General features: G+C 40.5%; 1 protein-coding gene across 4 annotated transcripts in view; it reads left to right on the forward strand.

Moving 5' to 3' along the window:
* sf3b1 (splicing factor 3b, subunit 1) overlaps positions 1–17,464 on the forward strand; it is a 75,521-nt gene that overhangs the window by 34,291 nt on the left and 23,766 nt on the right. For 2 of the 4 annotated variants that reach the window (XM_069934560.1, XM_069934561.1), the window contains 5 exons: positions 6,816–6,991; positions 8,228–8,329; positions 9,416–9,530; positions 12,233–12,312; positions 14,350–14,514. In XM_069934560.1, coding sequence (XP_069790661.1) covers positions 6,816–6,991; positions 8,228–8,329; positions 9,416–9,530; positions 12,233–12,312; positions 14,350–14,514 — 638 coding nt within the window. The other 2 variants (XM_069934563.1, XM_069934562.1) reach the window with 2 other exon arrangements.

A 17,464-nucleotide genomic window follows, 5' to 3' on the forward strand; every position in this document is an offset into this window, starting at 1 on the left:
ATTTTTATATATAACAAAGGTCACTCTTTTAATTTCCTCCTTATTTCCTCTATTCCCTTTCATTCCCTTATTAATTCTTATCTATACTCTATATATTTTCCTCTAAATACGGATACACTCATGTATACACATATAAACATACATATCTATAAATATATATATATATATAAATATATATATTTATATATATATTTATATATATATATAACCCATATACACACATACATATAGTTCGTGGTCACTTTTACTCTCATTACATGTTTTGTAGTTGTTCTGCAAATTTTCGTGCTTCCTCCGCATCTGAGAATAATCTGTTTTGTTGCCCTGGATTAACTATTTTAAGTACCGCTGGGTACTTTAACATAAATTTATATCCTTTTTGCCATAGGATCGTTTTTGCTGTATTGAACTCCTTCCTCTTCTTCAGGAGTTCAAAACTTATGTCTGGATAGAAAAAAATTTTTTGACATTTGTATTCCAGTGGCTTTTTGTCTTCTCTTATTTTCTTCATTGCTTTCTCCAATATATTTTCTCTTGTTGTATATCTTAAGAATTTTACTAAAATGGATCTTGGTTTTTGCTGCGGCTGTGGTTTCGGGGCTAGTGTTCTATGTGCCCTCTCTATTTCCATTTCTTTCTGTAATTCTGGTCTTCCTAGGACCCTGGGGATCCAATCTTTTATAAATTCTCTCATATTCTTGCCTTCTTCATCTTCCTTAAGGCCCACTATCTTTATATTATTTCTTCTATTATAGTTTTCCATTATATCTATCTTCTGAGCTAACAGTTCATGTGCCTCTTTAACTTTTTTATTAGATTCTTCTAATTTCTCTTTTAAGTCCTCTACTTCCATTTCTACGATTATTTCTCGTTCTTCCACATTATCCACTCTTTTTCCTATCTCTGATATGACCATCTCTATTTTATTCAATTTTTCTTCTGCACTCTTAATTCTAATTTTTATTTCATTAAATTCTTGTAATTGCCACTCTTTTACTGATTCCATATATTCTTTTAAAAAAAATATATATCCATTGTCCTGCCTTTCCCTTCTTCTTCCATTTCTCTATGTTCTTCTTCTTCTTCTGGGTTGGCCATCTGTTGTTTCCTTGTTTTCTTTTTGCTCTCTTCTTTCTTGTTCTCGTTGTTTTCTGTGTTCTCTTCCTGTTGCTGTGTTGCAGCTGTCACTCTCAGCTGTGGAGATCGACTCCGCAGCTGTTCCCCCCTCCCGTCAGTGTGTTTTTATTTTCTTGCGCATCGCGCATGCGCGAGGAGTCGCGCTTGCGCGGTTGAGCACTTTTACTCGGCTCCGCGAGCCATTTTTGTAGTCCCGAGCTCGGGACTTCCACCGATCTTAGGGAGCGGGCTTCTCTCTCCGCGGCGGGCCTCCTCAGACAGGTAAGGCCTTCACCACCTTCTTCTGACGTTCTTTCTTCTTCTCTTCTTCCCGTTGCTTTCGACCTTTCTCTCTTCGCTGCCATTTTCTTCTCACCTTTACTTTTACTTTGTTTTAATTTTTATTCTTGTACCTTTGTGTTTTGTGTGTTTTTTTTCAACTTTTCCGGAGAGGGCTGGAATTTCCTGACCGTCCACTACTCCATGACGTGACTCCTCCTGAAAGAAAATTTATGAGCATGTTGACAGGGCTTGTGGGTCTGAGCTAAAGGAAGAAGTGAGGCAGGCTAGGGCCTTATTCTTTAGGGCGTAGAACTATAAACACTACAGCACAGAAAATAGGCTGTTCTGCCCTCCTAATCTGTGCCGAAACATCAATCCACTAGTCCCATTGACCCGCGCCTATTTCATAACCTCCACACCTCTCCCTTCCATGTATCTATCCAATTTATTCTTAAAACTTGAAAGTGAGCCTGCATTTAACATGTCAGATGGCAGCTCATTCCACACTCCCACCACACTTTGAGTGAAGGTCCCCTTTCACCCTAAAGCCATGTATTTAGCTCTCCTAATTTAAGTGAAAAGAGCCTACTTGCATTTACTGTGTCAAAACCACTCATCTCTGTCTGCCTTAAGGTAGACAAAAGTCAAAGAATTTCATGTGTGTTACATTTTAAATGTTGTATTACATGACAATAATGGAACTTTTACCATTTTACCTTTTATATTTCTGTAAACCTATCAAACCTCTCATTCTTCTATGCTCCTTGGCCTAAAGTCCTAACCTGTTTAATCTTTCCCTGTAACCTCAACTCCTGAAGAATTGGCAACATCCCAGTAAATTTCTGAACTCTTTCAATCTTCCTGATATCCTTCCTGTAATTTGGTGACCAGAACTGCAGAGAATACTCCAAATTTGGCCTTAGCAATATCTTATACAACCTCACCATACATCCCAACTCCTGTACTCAATACTTTGATTTTTTGAACGCCAATATGCCAAAAGCTGTCTCTGTCTACTGTGACACCACTTTCAGGGAATTATGTCTATATTCCCAGATCTCTTTGTTTCTCCCCACTCCTCAGTGCTCTACCATTTACTTTGTATGTCCTATCTTGGTTTGTCCTTCCAAAATGCAACATTTCACACTTGTCTGCATAAAATTCCATCTGCATTTTCTGGCCCATTTTTCAAGCTGGTCCAGATCCCTCTGTAAGTTTTGAAAGCCTTTCTCACTGTCTGCAGTGCCTCCAATCTTAGTGTCATCAGCAAACTTGCTGATCCCATTTCCCACATTATCATCCAGATCATTGATGTAGCAAACAACACTGGACCCAGCACCACCGATCCCTGAGGCACACCACTAATCACAGGCCTCCAGTCTGTGAAGCAATCATCCACTACCACTCTCTGATTTCTCCCATTCAGCCAATTTTGAATCCAGTTTACAACCTCTCCATGGATACCTAGTGTCTGAACCAACCTCCCATGTGGGACCTTCTCAAAAGCCTTACTAAAGTTCATGTAGACAACATCCATGGCCTTTCCTTCATCAACTTTCTTGGTTACCTCCTCAAAAAACTACAAGATTCATTAAACATTACCTACCACATACAAAGCCATGATGACTATTCTTAATCCGTCCTTGTCCAAATACTTGTATTTCTGTTCTATCAGAACACCCTTTAATAATTTGCCTACTACTGATGTCAGGCTCACCAGCCTTTAATTTCTTGGTTTACCTTCCAATTCTCTGGCACCTCACCCATGACTAACGACATTTTAAATATTTCTGCCAGGGTCCTTGCAATTTCTACACTAGTCTCCATCAAGGTCAGAGGGAATATCATGTCAAGCCTGGGGAATTATCTACCTTTTTTTGCTGTAAGGCAGCAAACACCTCTTTAATCTCTCTGTCAGTGGTTCTCAACCTTTTTCTTTCCTCTCGCATACCATTTTAAGCAATACTTTACTAATCACAGAGCACCTATGGTATAGCGAATACTTAAAATGGTATATGAGTGGAAAGGAAAAGGTTGAGAACCACTGCTTCTTGTTGCCCATCCCTCCTCATACAATATGCCAGTTTCCTGAGAAAATACTGTTGCAAAAAAAAATTGTTCAAGATCTCCCCCATCTCATTAGGCTCCAAACACAGATGACCACTCTGATCTTCTAGAAGACCAATCTTGTCCCTTACTATCCTTTTACTCTTAACATATTTGTAGAAACCCTTCGGGTTTACCTTTATTTGCCAAAGCAATCTCATGTCTTTTTGTCTTCCTGATTTTCTTCTTAATTATTTTCTTACATTTTTTATACTCCACTAGTACCTCATTTGCTCCTTGTTGACTAAATTTGCCACACACCTGTCTCTTCCTCTTAACCAGATTGTTAATATCCCTTGAAAACCAAGATTTCCTATGCTTGTTAACTTTGCCTTTAATCCTGACTGGTACATGCAAACTCTGCACTCTCAAAATTTCACCTTTGAAACCCTCCCACTTACCAAACACATCCTTGCCAGAAAACAATTTATTCCAATCCATTCTTCCTAGATCCTTTCTCATTTTCACAAAATTGGCCTTTCTCCAATTTAGAATCTCAACTTGAAGAACAGACCTATCCCTATCCATAATCAACTTGAAGCTAATGACGTTATGGTCACTGGACCCAAAATGTTGTCCGACACATACTTCTGTCACCTGACTTGTCTTGTTCCCTCATAGGAGCTCAAGTATTGCATCCTCTCTCATTGGTAGATCAATATATTGATTTAGAAAACTCTCCTGAACACATCCGACAAACTCCAAGCCAGTCAAAATGTTGAAAAATATACTCTAGTACCATCACAACTTTCTCTTTCCTACTTCAGTGTGCTATCTCTCTACAGATTTGCTCCTTCAGTTTTATCAGTGTAGTCACACATTTCTTGTTCATCAGCTCCACCTAAATGGCCTCTGACGACGTCCTCTGGGCTGTCCTTCCTAAGTACAGCTGTGATGTTTTCCCTGACGAGCAATGCCACTCCTCTCCCTTTCATCCCCCTTCTCTATCAAATCTGAAACAATGGAACGCCAGAACATTGAGCTGCCAGTCCTGACCCTCCTGCAACCAGGTCTCACTAATAGCAATAATGTCATAATCCTACATGCCAATCACGGCCTAAACTCATCTGCCTTTCTGACAATACTCCTTGCATTGAAATGATTCCACCTGAGAACAATTCTATCACATACAAACCTTTGATTTTTGTCTACACATGCAGTCCTCACATGTCCTTTATCCTCTTCCACCTCACTCTCTAACATCCCATCCCCCGCCAATCTAGTTTAAATCCCTTGGAGCAGCACTAGCAAACCTACCTGCAAAGCTGTTAGTTCCCCTCCAATTCAGGTGCAAACTTTCCCATCGGAACTGGTCCCATCTTCTCTGGAACGGAGTCCAATTGTTGAGAAACATGAAGCCCTCCCACCTGCACCATCTATTTAGCTGCATTAACTTCGTATTTCTGGCCTCATTAGCACGTGGCACGGTTAGCGCTCCTGAGATCGCACCCCTGGGTGAGGGATGATCTCATTGAAGTACAAAATCTTGAGAAGAATATATCGGGTAAATGCAATCTTTGGCCCAGATTAGAGAAACTGAGATCCATAGGATATCGGTTTAAGGCAGGGGTGTCAAACTCAAATTCAATGAGGGTCAAAATTAAAAACTTGGACTAAGTCGAGGGCCGAACTAAATATTTATTGAAAATTTTCAACAACATCTGCATGTTTTCTCTTCTTTCAACATATGTAATGTTAAACTTTAGGATATAACTTTAGGAGGATAATGTTACAGGTCAGGTGTAGGTAGCGCAAGTTCACCCTTTGCTTGACCTGAGGGAAACATATTTGGTCCCTGTGGAGACGTAGTCAGCATTCACAGGCTGTGTCCATTTTGGCCTGCATCAGGACTCAGCATTTCCTGCTCATTCCTCAGGCTCTAGGCCTCTATTCACCCTCGACCCACCATCCCTCTACCTGACCAGTCCTTTACCCAACCTCTACTCACCCCTCACTCCACTTGCTCTGCCTCTACCCACCCCATCCTTTACACGCCCCTCTACTGCCTCTCCCCTCAACCTGTTCCTCCCTCTACCTGTCTCTCACCCTCTAATCACCCCTCCCCTACTCATCCTGCCCCTCCTCTTTTACCTCTTCCCTATCCACCCCTCCTTCTACTCATCCCTCCCTCTAACTGCCCCTCGCACCACCATAACTTCCCCTGCCCATTACTCCTCACCTACACCCTCTGCCCACCCCTGCTTACCCACCCACTCAGGCCCAATGCGCTGCCGATCAGCCTTTGCGGACAGCCACCATCTCTCTCTTCACGTGCAGGGCCGAACCAGCCGTCCCTGGTGTCCGCGCGGGTGCAAGCACTGAAGGTCGTGGCGACCGGGAAAAGTGCGCTCGCGCTGTGGAAGGGCCGTCCGGTGCCAGTTCCGCGGGGTTCGCGCTGCCCGGGGGCCTTGCGCAGCCTGCCATGCCCGTCGTGCCGACAGGAAATCACAGGCGCTCGCCCATCCGCCGCACCGCTCGACAGGTGGGAGAAGTGACTGGTTGTGCGGGGAGCCTTCCAACTGGCTTGCCGGCTGATGACATCGACGGACTTCTCGTGTTACAATGGGGAAGGATGTGCAATGAAGGGGGAGGATGGTGGGGGTGACATTACCAAAAAACAGCATCGGCTCTCGCTGCAGGACGGGCCACCTCTAATACATTTTTGAAATGATCTTGCGGGCCAAATATAATTATATCGCGGGCCAAATTTGACATGTGTGGTTTAAGGTAATGGGAATGGATTTAATAGGAACCATCTTCCATTTTTCCTTCCAACGTGGATAACCTCATATTTGCCAACATTGTATTTAATTAGGTTCCCATAAGCTGAAAGCTTGATTATGTTATAATAAACTGTAGGAAACAGCCAGGACATTTCAACACAATAAATGACCTATTGAGTTCTTGATTGAGGATCCAAGATTTGTTCTGCTAAGATTTTGCTATTATGAATATAATGAGCCATCTATAATTTTTTTGGGGGGAGGTGGAGGCTAAATATTAGGACTGGAAAAGCTCATGCAGCATCTATTCATGTGTGTACTGGCAGTTATGTCTTTGGCAGATTGTACTGTGGTAAATACTATTCTAACTAAATTCGGATTACTCTTTGGTTATGTTTATATAGTAAATTTGACAGATAATAAGCAATCATTAACCACTGTTTTATGTCTGCTTGGAAATACTTTCTCGTGGTTTGTATAAAGTTAATTTAATGGATAAAATCAAATACATCATTGCACCTCTTACAAAATAAAATGATTTGTTCAGGTTATAACTACTTCTGAAAATCTTTTCTCCTCTTTCCGAAGATATTGAGGCACAGATTCGAGAAATCCAGAACAAGAAGGCAGCTCTTGTTGTCGAAGGTGATGCTGATGGAGTTGGTCTTGACTCAACGGGATACTATGATCAAGAGATCTATGGTGGAAGTGACAGCAGATTTGCAGGATATATGACATCAATTCCTGCAAATGAGCAAGAAGAGGTAAAACTTGTCAATTTGTTTCTACGTTGTGGCTATTTGTAAGATCATTGTTCAATTACATTTTTATAATTGAGTTTGCATCATCTCATATGCTGTAAAAGAGGAATCATTGATTGCACTGATGACATTTTTTCCCTATGGGGTTTTCAATCAAATCTGAATTTGGAAACATTGCATGGATTCTGATGTGTGATATATCAGTCTAGAAGTAATTGTATTCAAATCTAGCATTAAGTACAAAAAAGGAAATTATTCAGATCAGATACTATTTATTGCCGTGTAATTAATGGAAATGTCCTATTACACAAAATTGCCTTTAGTTACCATAAGGCAGACAAAGATTCACCATTCGCATTGGTTGCAATGTCAAGAAAGAGAAACAGAAGAGTCCCCTCAGAGTCACTGAGTGTCTGTGGATTCGCCTCTAGTGCTCCTTCAACCTCTGGTGTCGCACAAGACTCCACCAGTTCAGTTCAAACCATTGGCAACCCAAGACCAGAACCAAACCTCCAACACAATGAGGGATCCTTCAGGAGCTCTCCTTGCTGTCAGCATCCTCGTATCCAATACCTGGTTCAAGTGAACTGGTCTTCAGCAGGCTACAGCCTAGCATGAGTCCTTTGACCTCGAGCAGCCAGCAGCCTGTGATCTGTGTGGGTTCCTCGACTGCGTCAGCAACAGCTCGTCTCCAGCTCGTTTGCAGACCCCCATGGTGTTCTGCCACCATGGTCACCATCTTGGAGGTTATCTCTTGTGCTTCTCCTTCTCAATTGGGAGTGTTTTCCCCATTACTGGTGTCTGTGCTGGTCCATGCTACCCCAGAATCTATAACCCCTTGTGGCTGCTGCCCAGAAAGATGCTCCCATCTTGGGCACAGACCCTATGGTCGCAGGATTTTAAATAAAACACCTTTGTCTCCTTTAGTAAGCTGTTTAAAGCCTGAACGAAGCCATTGGTAGTGGAACTAGCAGTGGCAGCACTGCAATTTTTTCCTCCAATTTGAATTAAATTTGTTCAGATTGGAATTAAGAATAATATAATTATAAAAACTACAGTGAATTTTTGCAAAAGCAAACCAAAATAAATTTTTTCCAGTGTGTTGATTTCACTACATTTTGACATTAATGTTGAGCAGAATCCTTGATCAAACATCTCTTTTTGAAATGGACAGATTTGAAAATCAGCTTTTTTTTTGTAAAACCTGAAATCAAAACATTGTGTTTTTTGTCTTGCTAGGATGATGATGACTATTCGTCTCCAAGTTTGCTTGGTCAGAAAAAGCCGGGATATCATGCACCAGTGGCACTCCTGAATGATATACCACAGTCAAATGAGCAGGTAGAATTGCTTTCCTTTCAATTTGGTGTGTTTATTGGATATTTGGTGCCTGTTTGAGAGATATAGGCTTGCTTTATCTTCCACTTGTAAAGTTTTCTGTATTTTCTGAAATTTGGTAGAAGTATAACTTGTTCATTGTTTATGGATGGGCATAAATCCTGATTTTTGCTGAATGCCCTGGTCGATAGAATTTTTTAAAGAGCCAGGCTCATTTTTTGGAAGAAGACTCTCTAATGCTATTAAGATCACTCCCATTCAGACAAGATTCCTCAGAGTTCCTTACAAGAATTGTGGTACAATGCACATTTGCATATAACCTTATCTCTGCATTGGATATTAATACAGATGCCTAACCTGTCATCTAGGTTTCTGAAAAACAGCATCCTCCAAAAACCGGCACTTTTTTTGGTAGATGACACCTGCTCATCAAAGAAGGAGATTGCCGCCAAATCTGGCCCGACATGACCCTAGCTCAACTCCAACGTATCCTGTCATGTTCTGCATTGCTAATTAGTGGTATAATTACTTTATAAGTACCCTACAGGTTGAGCATGATCCCCGCTCCACTTACATTGGAATATTCCATGTCATTCCACTACTTTATAAGTGCCTCTGAATCACCATTTGGTGACGCCCATCCAGTATTGCCATGCTTTCAGTGAGCCCAGTGGTGGTTCAATGCGGTTTCAGTGGCTGTTGTTGCTACCCATAATCCTCCATGCAGCTAAAACCGATGCTCTAGCACATTGGAACCGAGAAGGGGGCTATTCCCCTGGGTGGGGGGAAGGGGAGAGAGAGACATGGCAGCATGACTTGGGTGGGTGAATGGGGGTGGGGGATTCGGCAGTGTGACTCGGGTCAGTGAGGGGGATGGGAGAGACAGCAATGAGATTTGTTGTGGGGTAGGATGCATTGTAAAATTATTTTGAAATCTGGAAGATTCCAAACAATGGCAGGTATCCAGTCCTGATGATCCCAGATCAAAGGTTAGGCACCTGTATTGGTAATTTGATAAATATAATGGGTAACTTGTACAAAACAAATCAAAACTTTTCATTACATTCTTTTTGTTTGTTTCATTTGTAGTATGATCCATTTGCTGAACATCGACCGCAGCGTATTGCAGAACGAGAGGATGAGTACAAAACACGTAGGAGACAGATGATTATTTCCCCTGAACGGCATGATCCATTTGCAGATGGTAATTTTTTCAGTTTGTGCTGTTCTTCATTGAGGTTGTACAACAGTTGTACCCTTGAACTTTATTTGTTATGTTTATTTCACAGCTTGCTTTAATTAAAATAACAGGTAGCTTCAAATCTTGCTTATCAGCATGTTTCAATACATGTTGCTCTGCAATATATGAAGATTTGGTTTTTTTTCCTGTTCATTGTAACAAGCTGTTGAAACAATTCAACTTGAGATATTAAATTTTTGTTTGCTTAGGAATGTGCGTCTATTACCTTATGTGTTATATTAGTGAGTTTTATTTGTTTCAAATCAAGCAAGACCTGTTGGCTGAATTTTTGTTCTTGAATGAAAATGTAGATATTATGGGGATTATTAATGGTTAATTTATTTCTGGAAAAAATATAATATTTGTTATGTGAATGTCATAAAAGAACAGTACTTTCAGCACTGGTCTTGTGTGGAAGGTTTGGTACATGTACAAAAATGAACTGATGGATTAAATAACAGGCCTTCCAAATGTATACAGAGGTTTGCTGGCCCAACAAGTAAAGCCATCTCCCACCAATCATCTTGTGAGTTAAACTATTAAATTAATGGGGATTATGTTCCTTTTTGTTCATTTTTCCCTCCAGAAGAGAGTTGTTTTAAAATCTTTCTAATTTTCTAATTAAATTTTAATACATCTAAATAGTTCTTTTAAATTCAGTCCTGTTTTTACAGAAAGAAAAAATGTGAGAATAGTTTTTCTTAAAACTACATTAAGTTCATCCATGTTGAATAAAAGCTTTATTTCAGCACACCCTAAATTTGCAATGATTTTTTTTGCCAGTAGGTAATATAATTTATGAATAAAATGCTTAAATCTGAATGTGTGTCTGAAAACATTCATTTGAAAAAAAAAAACCTCAGTTTGAATATCTTTCAAATTAAAAATGTATAAATAAGTTTGCATGCTCACTAATTGCAAACACTTACTGAGTGAAGTGTCTTATATATTATATTTCACATTAATGGAAACTGAAAGTATTAAACCACTTTACCCCACCCCCAAATCTCTTCAGTTAAAAATAGGATTTCATTTACTTGAAATAACATTCGTTTGGGTTTGCCAGATTGAAATACATCAATCTGTCCTTTCTTATATCTTAATGAAAATGACAGCATGTATTTTGCCCAATGTTCTGGAACTTTTGCAAAGTATTACAGATTTTCACAAAGTTTGCAAGGGTCTGAATTTTGGCTTTACCATTATTCTCATTTTCCTGGACCAGAGAAAATGGTAAAGTGGGATCTTATTCCTTCATTGATTCCATTGAAAACATGTTATGAAGATTTGAATTCGCATCATTGATGTCATTCCTCCAAAAATGTACATCAGGAAGAGATATCAGACTGAGGTGAAACTGCCTGCAGAACAGTTCTTTTGCAAGAATTTGTGTTTCCTTCAGTGGTTAGGAAAAAATGATGATGAGTGGGAGAATTATTCTGGTTATTTCAGCTTTATGATGAAGATGGATTCCTCCATCTTTTATTATTACACATTTTTAGCTTGGAGCTTGTCATCCTCTGAATTAATTTGGAGTGGCCTTTTAGAAATTATATTTTAGGGTAGAAAGTTAGAGATCAGTGATAAAGTCGTTATTGGGTGGCATAGAGGGCCAAATAAAGATTTATTTTTTTCCGGTTAGTGAGATTGCATTAGGAAGACGAGAGGTTTTAAAATATTGCAATGCTTTCAGTGTAATGAGTGATACAGTTTTAAGTAAGAGAGGTATCGGACCTACAGTATGTTTGTGTTATCAGGGATATAATCTGACATTTTTGTAACTGTAATTGCTCTAAATATGTTTGCCGGAATTCAACGGGCCCATACTAACTGTCCTTAATTTCTTTCCTACAGCAGTACTGCTATGACAGTCCTGTCTGCATTCTTAAGGGTGCAGTGCAACAGATCGTGTGTAGGTTATGCTGAAAAACTAAACCAAAAGGAAGTCCAATGAGAGTGGCAGTGTGACACTGCCAGTGTAGCATGTTTTTAGACAACCCAAACAGCATAATCCCAAATAGAAGTATCCTGTTGAAGTAACTTTTTATGCTTAAATAGTTGCATTTAAAATAATTTTTAATATAGTTAATATTAAGCAGGTGAAATTTGTTTTCTCCTGAAAAGTTTGTTAGATCACATGTTGAGTGAGATTTTAAAAACTAACACAAGGTGTGATGTTTTGAATTTTAAAACCCTTTCCAAAGTGTTACTAATGGTAAAGAGATAATTTTCTAGGCTTCTGTTCTGCTGCTTGAAGTCAGAACTGCTGATGGACACACAGGCCCGCCAGTGTACGTATTCCGGAACGTCAACAAAGGAAAACCAACAATAATGGACACTTGATGTGTTTTGATGTATTGCGTATGATTTGCTTATTACTGCAGTTAGGCATTTATTTTTAGACTGTTGTAATTATTGCTGTTTGTATTCAAGCAGGTTAAATTGACCATCGGGTTGCTTCTCTGTAAGTTGCTGTGATTTAAACAAATATGAAAATTGAGAATTCTGCAATTTTAAATTTAAAGAAAAAATATCTGAACCAAAAGAAAGTTTAAACTATTAATGCAAAAAAAAATCATAGATAGATAAAATAAAGTTGAACGTTATTTTATATCTGCACTAATTGATTTTTTTTCTTGTCTATTCTCACTATTTTTGTCCCTCAGGTGGAAAGACACCAGACCCAAAATTGCATGTCAGAACTTACATGGATGTTATGCGAGAACAACATTTAACAAAGGAAGAGGTAAAGGCATAATTTTAAACAATTTTTTGTTATATGGGCTGCAGACCTTCTGGAGAAAAGTTATTGGTTGGGTGTGCTTGGATTTATACCTGATGAAAATGAAGAAACCTGAATTGTTTCAAGTTGGCTTGTTACTTGAGGAAAACCTGCAAGTGGTGGTGTTCCCATATACTTAATAGTCCTGCTTGTTGGAAGAGTTGTAGGTTTTGGAATTTAGCAAGTGATCTAGACAAGTGATTGTATCACATTTTGTCCCCATGGTGTACTGGTGATGGGGGAAATTAATGCTTGGACAGTTGAATTGCTCACCAATCAAGCAGGACACTTCATGTTGGATGCTGTAACGCACACATGTCAAACTCAGGCCCGCGGGCCAAATTTGGCCCGTGATATAATTATATTTGGCCCGCAAGATCATATCAAATATGTATTAAAGCTGGCCCGCTGGCCGCCACGCCAGCATAGCGCATGCACAGCTAATTCTACAAATCCCAGAATGCTTTGCAAATGCATTGGCGCCGGCCCGTCAGCCCGCTAATCGCCCCCACCTCCTCTCTTTACTTTCATTAGCATCTGTGACCTGTCGCCCAACTCACACGTAATAAACCCCTTACGAAAAATGGCCAAACGAAAGACAGAAAACAGGACCTTTCAAGACAGGTGGGAGGCGAACTCTGACCCCAGAGTTTGATGAACTTGCATCTAAGAAGAGATGCCAAGTATCTGGTTTAGACCCAGGTGCATCAGAGTAAATCACAGTGTAGCAAGCTAAGCTTGGATTAATATTTTCTTTGGTTAACTTTGGACTGTTCATAGTTGAAAGATTGGATTTTCATTGAAGCAAGTTGTTATTTCTGTGACTTGTTGGCTTGTGAAAAAAAAATACATTTAAAAGGAGCTTAAAGGCTATAGAGAAATATTATTTATTGAATATTTTATTTCTCATTTGTTAATGCTTCTTCTGGAAAGAGTTTAACCAAAACTATTATTAAACACATATTTTAATAAGAAAAAGTTTAACATTACATATGTTGAAAGAAGAGAAAACATGCAGATGTTGTTGAAAATTTTCAGTAAATATTTAGTTTGGCCCACGACTTCGTTCAAGTGTTTAATTTTGGCCCTCTGTGAATTTGAGTTTGACACCCCTGCTGTAAAGTTTCTTAATCGTTTTGAATTGCATTCAATCAAGTAGATGATGACTAATCCTTCCTACCTTAACAACCCTTGCAGAATTGAAAGGGTTTGGCTTGTGAGGAGTGTTACATTTGGCATGAATACCTGGTCTTTGATTTGCTTTTGAATGTGACTGGTTTAGATAAGTTTCTCATGTTATGAACTAACTGACCCCCGTTAGTACTAACAAGGAACAGCAATGGAAGATTCATCAGTCAGTGATAAATTCAAAATAATAGTTTTTATTAAATTTAATCACATAACAGTTCTCACTTAACTCTAAACTTACTTTACTCTGAGCTTAAACCCCTCTATGCACAAATGTAATAGTATAAATGTGTGTGTGTAGTAAAGTCCAAACTATTTCAGTGTAAACTTGAGTCTGAAAAGTTATTTTTAAGGCCCAGTATTTTAAAGTCTTGTTGACCTGAAATTCTGATTATGAAACATTAAGCTCTTAATTTGTTGCTTAAAGCAGAAATAAGTGTTTGTTAACACTGATTTCATCCTTAGACTGTTCAAACTCACAAATTTTGTTGAATTATTTCCCCAGGAAGAGATTTCTTCTTTAACTCTCACACTGGTGTTCTTCAACTTCCTCTTAGCTTCTTAAGAGTTCTGGAGCTTCTTTCCAACTTGAGGCTGCCTTTTAAATAACTTTAAAGCTACTTTGAACAACACCTCCTCCTCCTTTAGAGAATGCTGTCAATCTTTTCCTTCTGGTTTCTGCTTTTTCTGGGCTAAAGATGTCTCTGCCTTCGGATGTGTGATCGCATGGCAACAGGCCCTTTCATGTATAATGGTAGCAACATAGTTTCAATGTTGAAGTTTGATGAATTGGGACTATTTTTTTCTCTCCAGAGGGAAATAAGACAGCAGCTAGCTGAAAAAGCTAAAGCTGGAGATCTAAAGGCAGTCAATGGATCAGCCCAACAACCTGCCAAGCGCAAGCGCCGTTGGGATCAAACGGCAGATCAGACTCCGAGTACTACACCCAAGAAAGTGTCCAGCTGGGATCAAGCAGAGGTGAGAGAAAATCAACTTTTTAAACCCAGCATGTTGCCTTTTATTTGTCGAGTGTCCAATACATATTCAAGGTCCTTCAGTTAATTGAGATTTATTCATGTGTGAATTATGTTATTAAGTATTTGAATGTTGGGTAAAATCTGAATCAGACTGTACTCTTTGAAGGTGGTTGAATCAAAACCCAGCTTGCTTTTTTTTCTCTGCTCAGTAGTATGGCGCTTGGTGTATGTCTGTAGGATGTAGCTTATTCTGAGTTTCCACTGCACAACAGACTCATCAGGGAGTAAAAGTTTGCTGAGATACAAAAATTGCAACCCAGCCATAATCTACTCCTACTAATACAAAATTGATCAGAGCCCAAGCATTTGTATTTTTTTTCCTGACTAGTCTGAAAGGATTTGCAAAAAGATACAACTACTCACCTTTTTTCTTTTCTTTCTTTCTTTGGCTTGGCTTCGCGGACGAAGATTTATGGAGGGGGTAAAAAAGTCCACGTCAGCTGCAGGCTCGTTTGTGGCTGACCAGTCCGATGCGGGACAGGCAGACACGATTGCAGCGGTTGCAAGGGAAAATTGGTTGGTTGGGGTTGGGTGTTGGGTTTTTCCTCCTTTGCCTTTTGTCAGTGAGGTGGGCTCTGCGGTCTTCTTCAAAGGAGGTTGCTGCCCGCCAAACTGTGAGGCGCCAAGATGCACGGTTTGAGGCGTTATCAGCCCACTGGCGGTGGTCAATGTGGCAGGCACCAAGAGATTTCTTTAGGCAGTCCTTGTACCTTTTCTTTGGTGCACCTCTGTCACGGTGGCCAGTGGAGAGCTCGCCATATAATACGATCTTGGGAAGGCGATGGTCCTCCATTCTGGAGACGTGACCCATCCAGCGCAGCTGGATCTTCAGCAGCGTGGACTCGATGCTGTCGACCTCTGCCATCTCGAGTACCTCGACGTTAGGGGTGTGAGCGCTCCAATGGATGTTGAGGATGGAGCGGAGACAACGCTGGTGGAAGCGTTCTAGGAGCCGTAGGTGGTGCCGGTAGAGGACCCATGATTCGGAGCCGAACAGGAGTGTGGGTATGACAACGGCTCTGTATACGCTTATCTTTGTGAGGTTTTTCAGTTGGTTGTTTTTCCAGACTCTTTTGTGTAGTCTTCCAAAGGCGCTATTTGCCTTGGCGAGTCTGTTGTCTATCTCATTGTCGATCCTTGCATCTGATGAAATGGTGCAGCCGAGATAGGTAAACTGGTTGACCGTTTTGAGTTTTGTGTGCCCGATGGAGATGTGGGGGGGCTGGTAGTCATGGTGGGGAGCTGGCTGATGGAGGACCTCAGTTTTCTTCAGGCTGACTTCCAGGCCAAACATTTTGGCAGTTTCCGCAAAGCAGGACGTCAAGCGCTGAAGAGCTGGCTCTGAATGGGCAACTAAAGCGGCATCATCTGCAAAGAGTAGTTCACGGACAAGTTTCTCTTGTGTCTTGGTGTGAGCTTGCAGGCGCCTCAGATTGAAGAGACTGCCATCCGTGCGGTACCGGATGTAAACAGCGTCTTCATTGTGAGATGTGACACTCTTAATTGTTTGCATAGCGGTTAGTGCAATGCTATTACAGTGTGTCCACAATCCAGCTTTGATTACGTTGCTGGCTGTAAAGAGTTTGGATGTTCTCCCCATACCCTTTGTGGGTCCCTCTGGGTACCCCAGTTTCCTCCCACCCTCCAAAAACATAGGGTTTGTAGGTTAATTGGTGTATTTGGGTGACAAAGGCTCATTTTAAAAAAAAAAATGCCAAACATGTTTATTTTAAAGTTGGATTTGTAGCATGGTAACAGGCCCTTCCTGTCCATGAGTCTGTGTTTCCCAAATTCTTTCATGTAACCAATTAACTTTCAAATCCCATTTTTCTTTGGAACATGGGAAGAAACTGGACCATTGGGAGAAAACCCACATTGTGCAAATTCTTTACAGACAAAACCATATTCGAACCTGGGTTACTGGCATTGTAATAGCATTGTGATAACTGCTACTCTCGTTGTGTCACCCTATTAGATTTCTGTTCATCTGATTCTGCCTTGGTTTCCATCTTGCCTTTAGTTTTGTATTCAGTTGCCTAATCCCTGATCTTTGGAACTGCCTCCTTTTATTTCTTCATTGTATCTCACACGCCCTTGTCATACATCAGTATCTCATTAATGCTTAAAGCCCATCCCTCCTATCAAGCTTTCATCCTTCTGGCCTAATCTTTGTTTTTACCTTGTATTACTGTAATATCTGTTGAATAGGCAACTAATAGTTGGCTAACATTTAACTGACATGGTCTTTGCCCTCAGACAGCTCCAAGAAAAGTGCAGAGAACAAAACAAAGGACTCTACATCACCTTTGTTGACCTCACCAAAGCCTTCGACACTGTGAGCAGGAAAGGGCTTTGGCAAATACTAGAGCGCATCGGATGTCCCCCAAAGTTCCTCAACATGATTATCCAACTGCACGAAAACCAACAAGGTCGGGTCAGATACAGCAATGAGCTCTCTGAACCCTTCTCCATTAACAATGGCGTGAAGCAAGGCTGTGTTCTCGCACCAACCCTCTTTTCAATCTTCTTCAGCATGATGCTGAACCAAGCCATGAAAGACCCCAACAATGAAGACGCTGTTTACATCCGGTACCGCACGGATGGCAGTCTCTTCAATCTGAGGCGCCTGCAAGCTCACACCAAGACACAAGAGAAACTTGTCCGTGAACTACTCTTTGCAGATGATGCCGCTTTAGTTGCCCATTCAGAGCCAGCTCTTCAGCGCTTGACGTCCTGCTTTGCGGAAACTGCCAAAATGTTTGGCCTGGAAGTCAGCCTGAAGAAAACTGAGGTCCTCCATCAACCAGCCCCCCCACATCTCCATCGGGCACACAAAACTCAAAACGGTCAACCAGTTTACCTATCTCGGCTGCACCATTTCATCAGATGCA

This window comes from Narcine bancroftii, chromosome 4 (genome assembly GCF_036971445.1).
Source record: "Narcine bancroftii isolate sNarBan1 chromosome 4, sNarBan1.hap1, whole genome shotgun sequence".
NCBI classification, from domain to species: Eukaryota; Metazoa; Chordata; class Chondrichthyes; order Torpediniformes; family Narcinidae; genus Narcine; species Narcine bancroftii.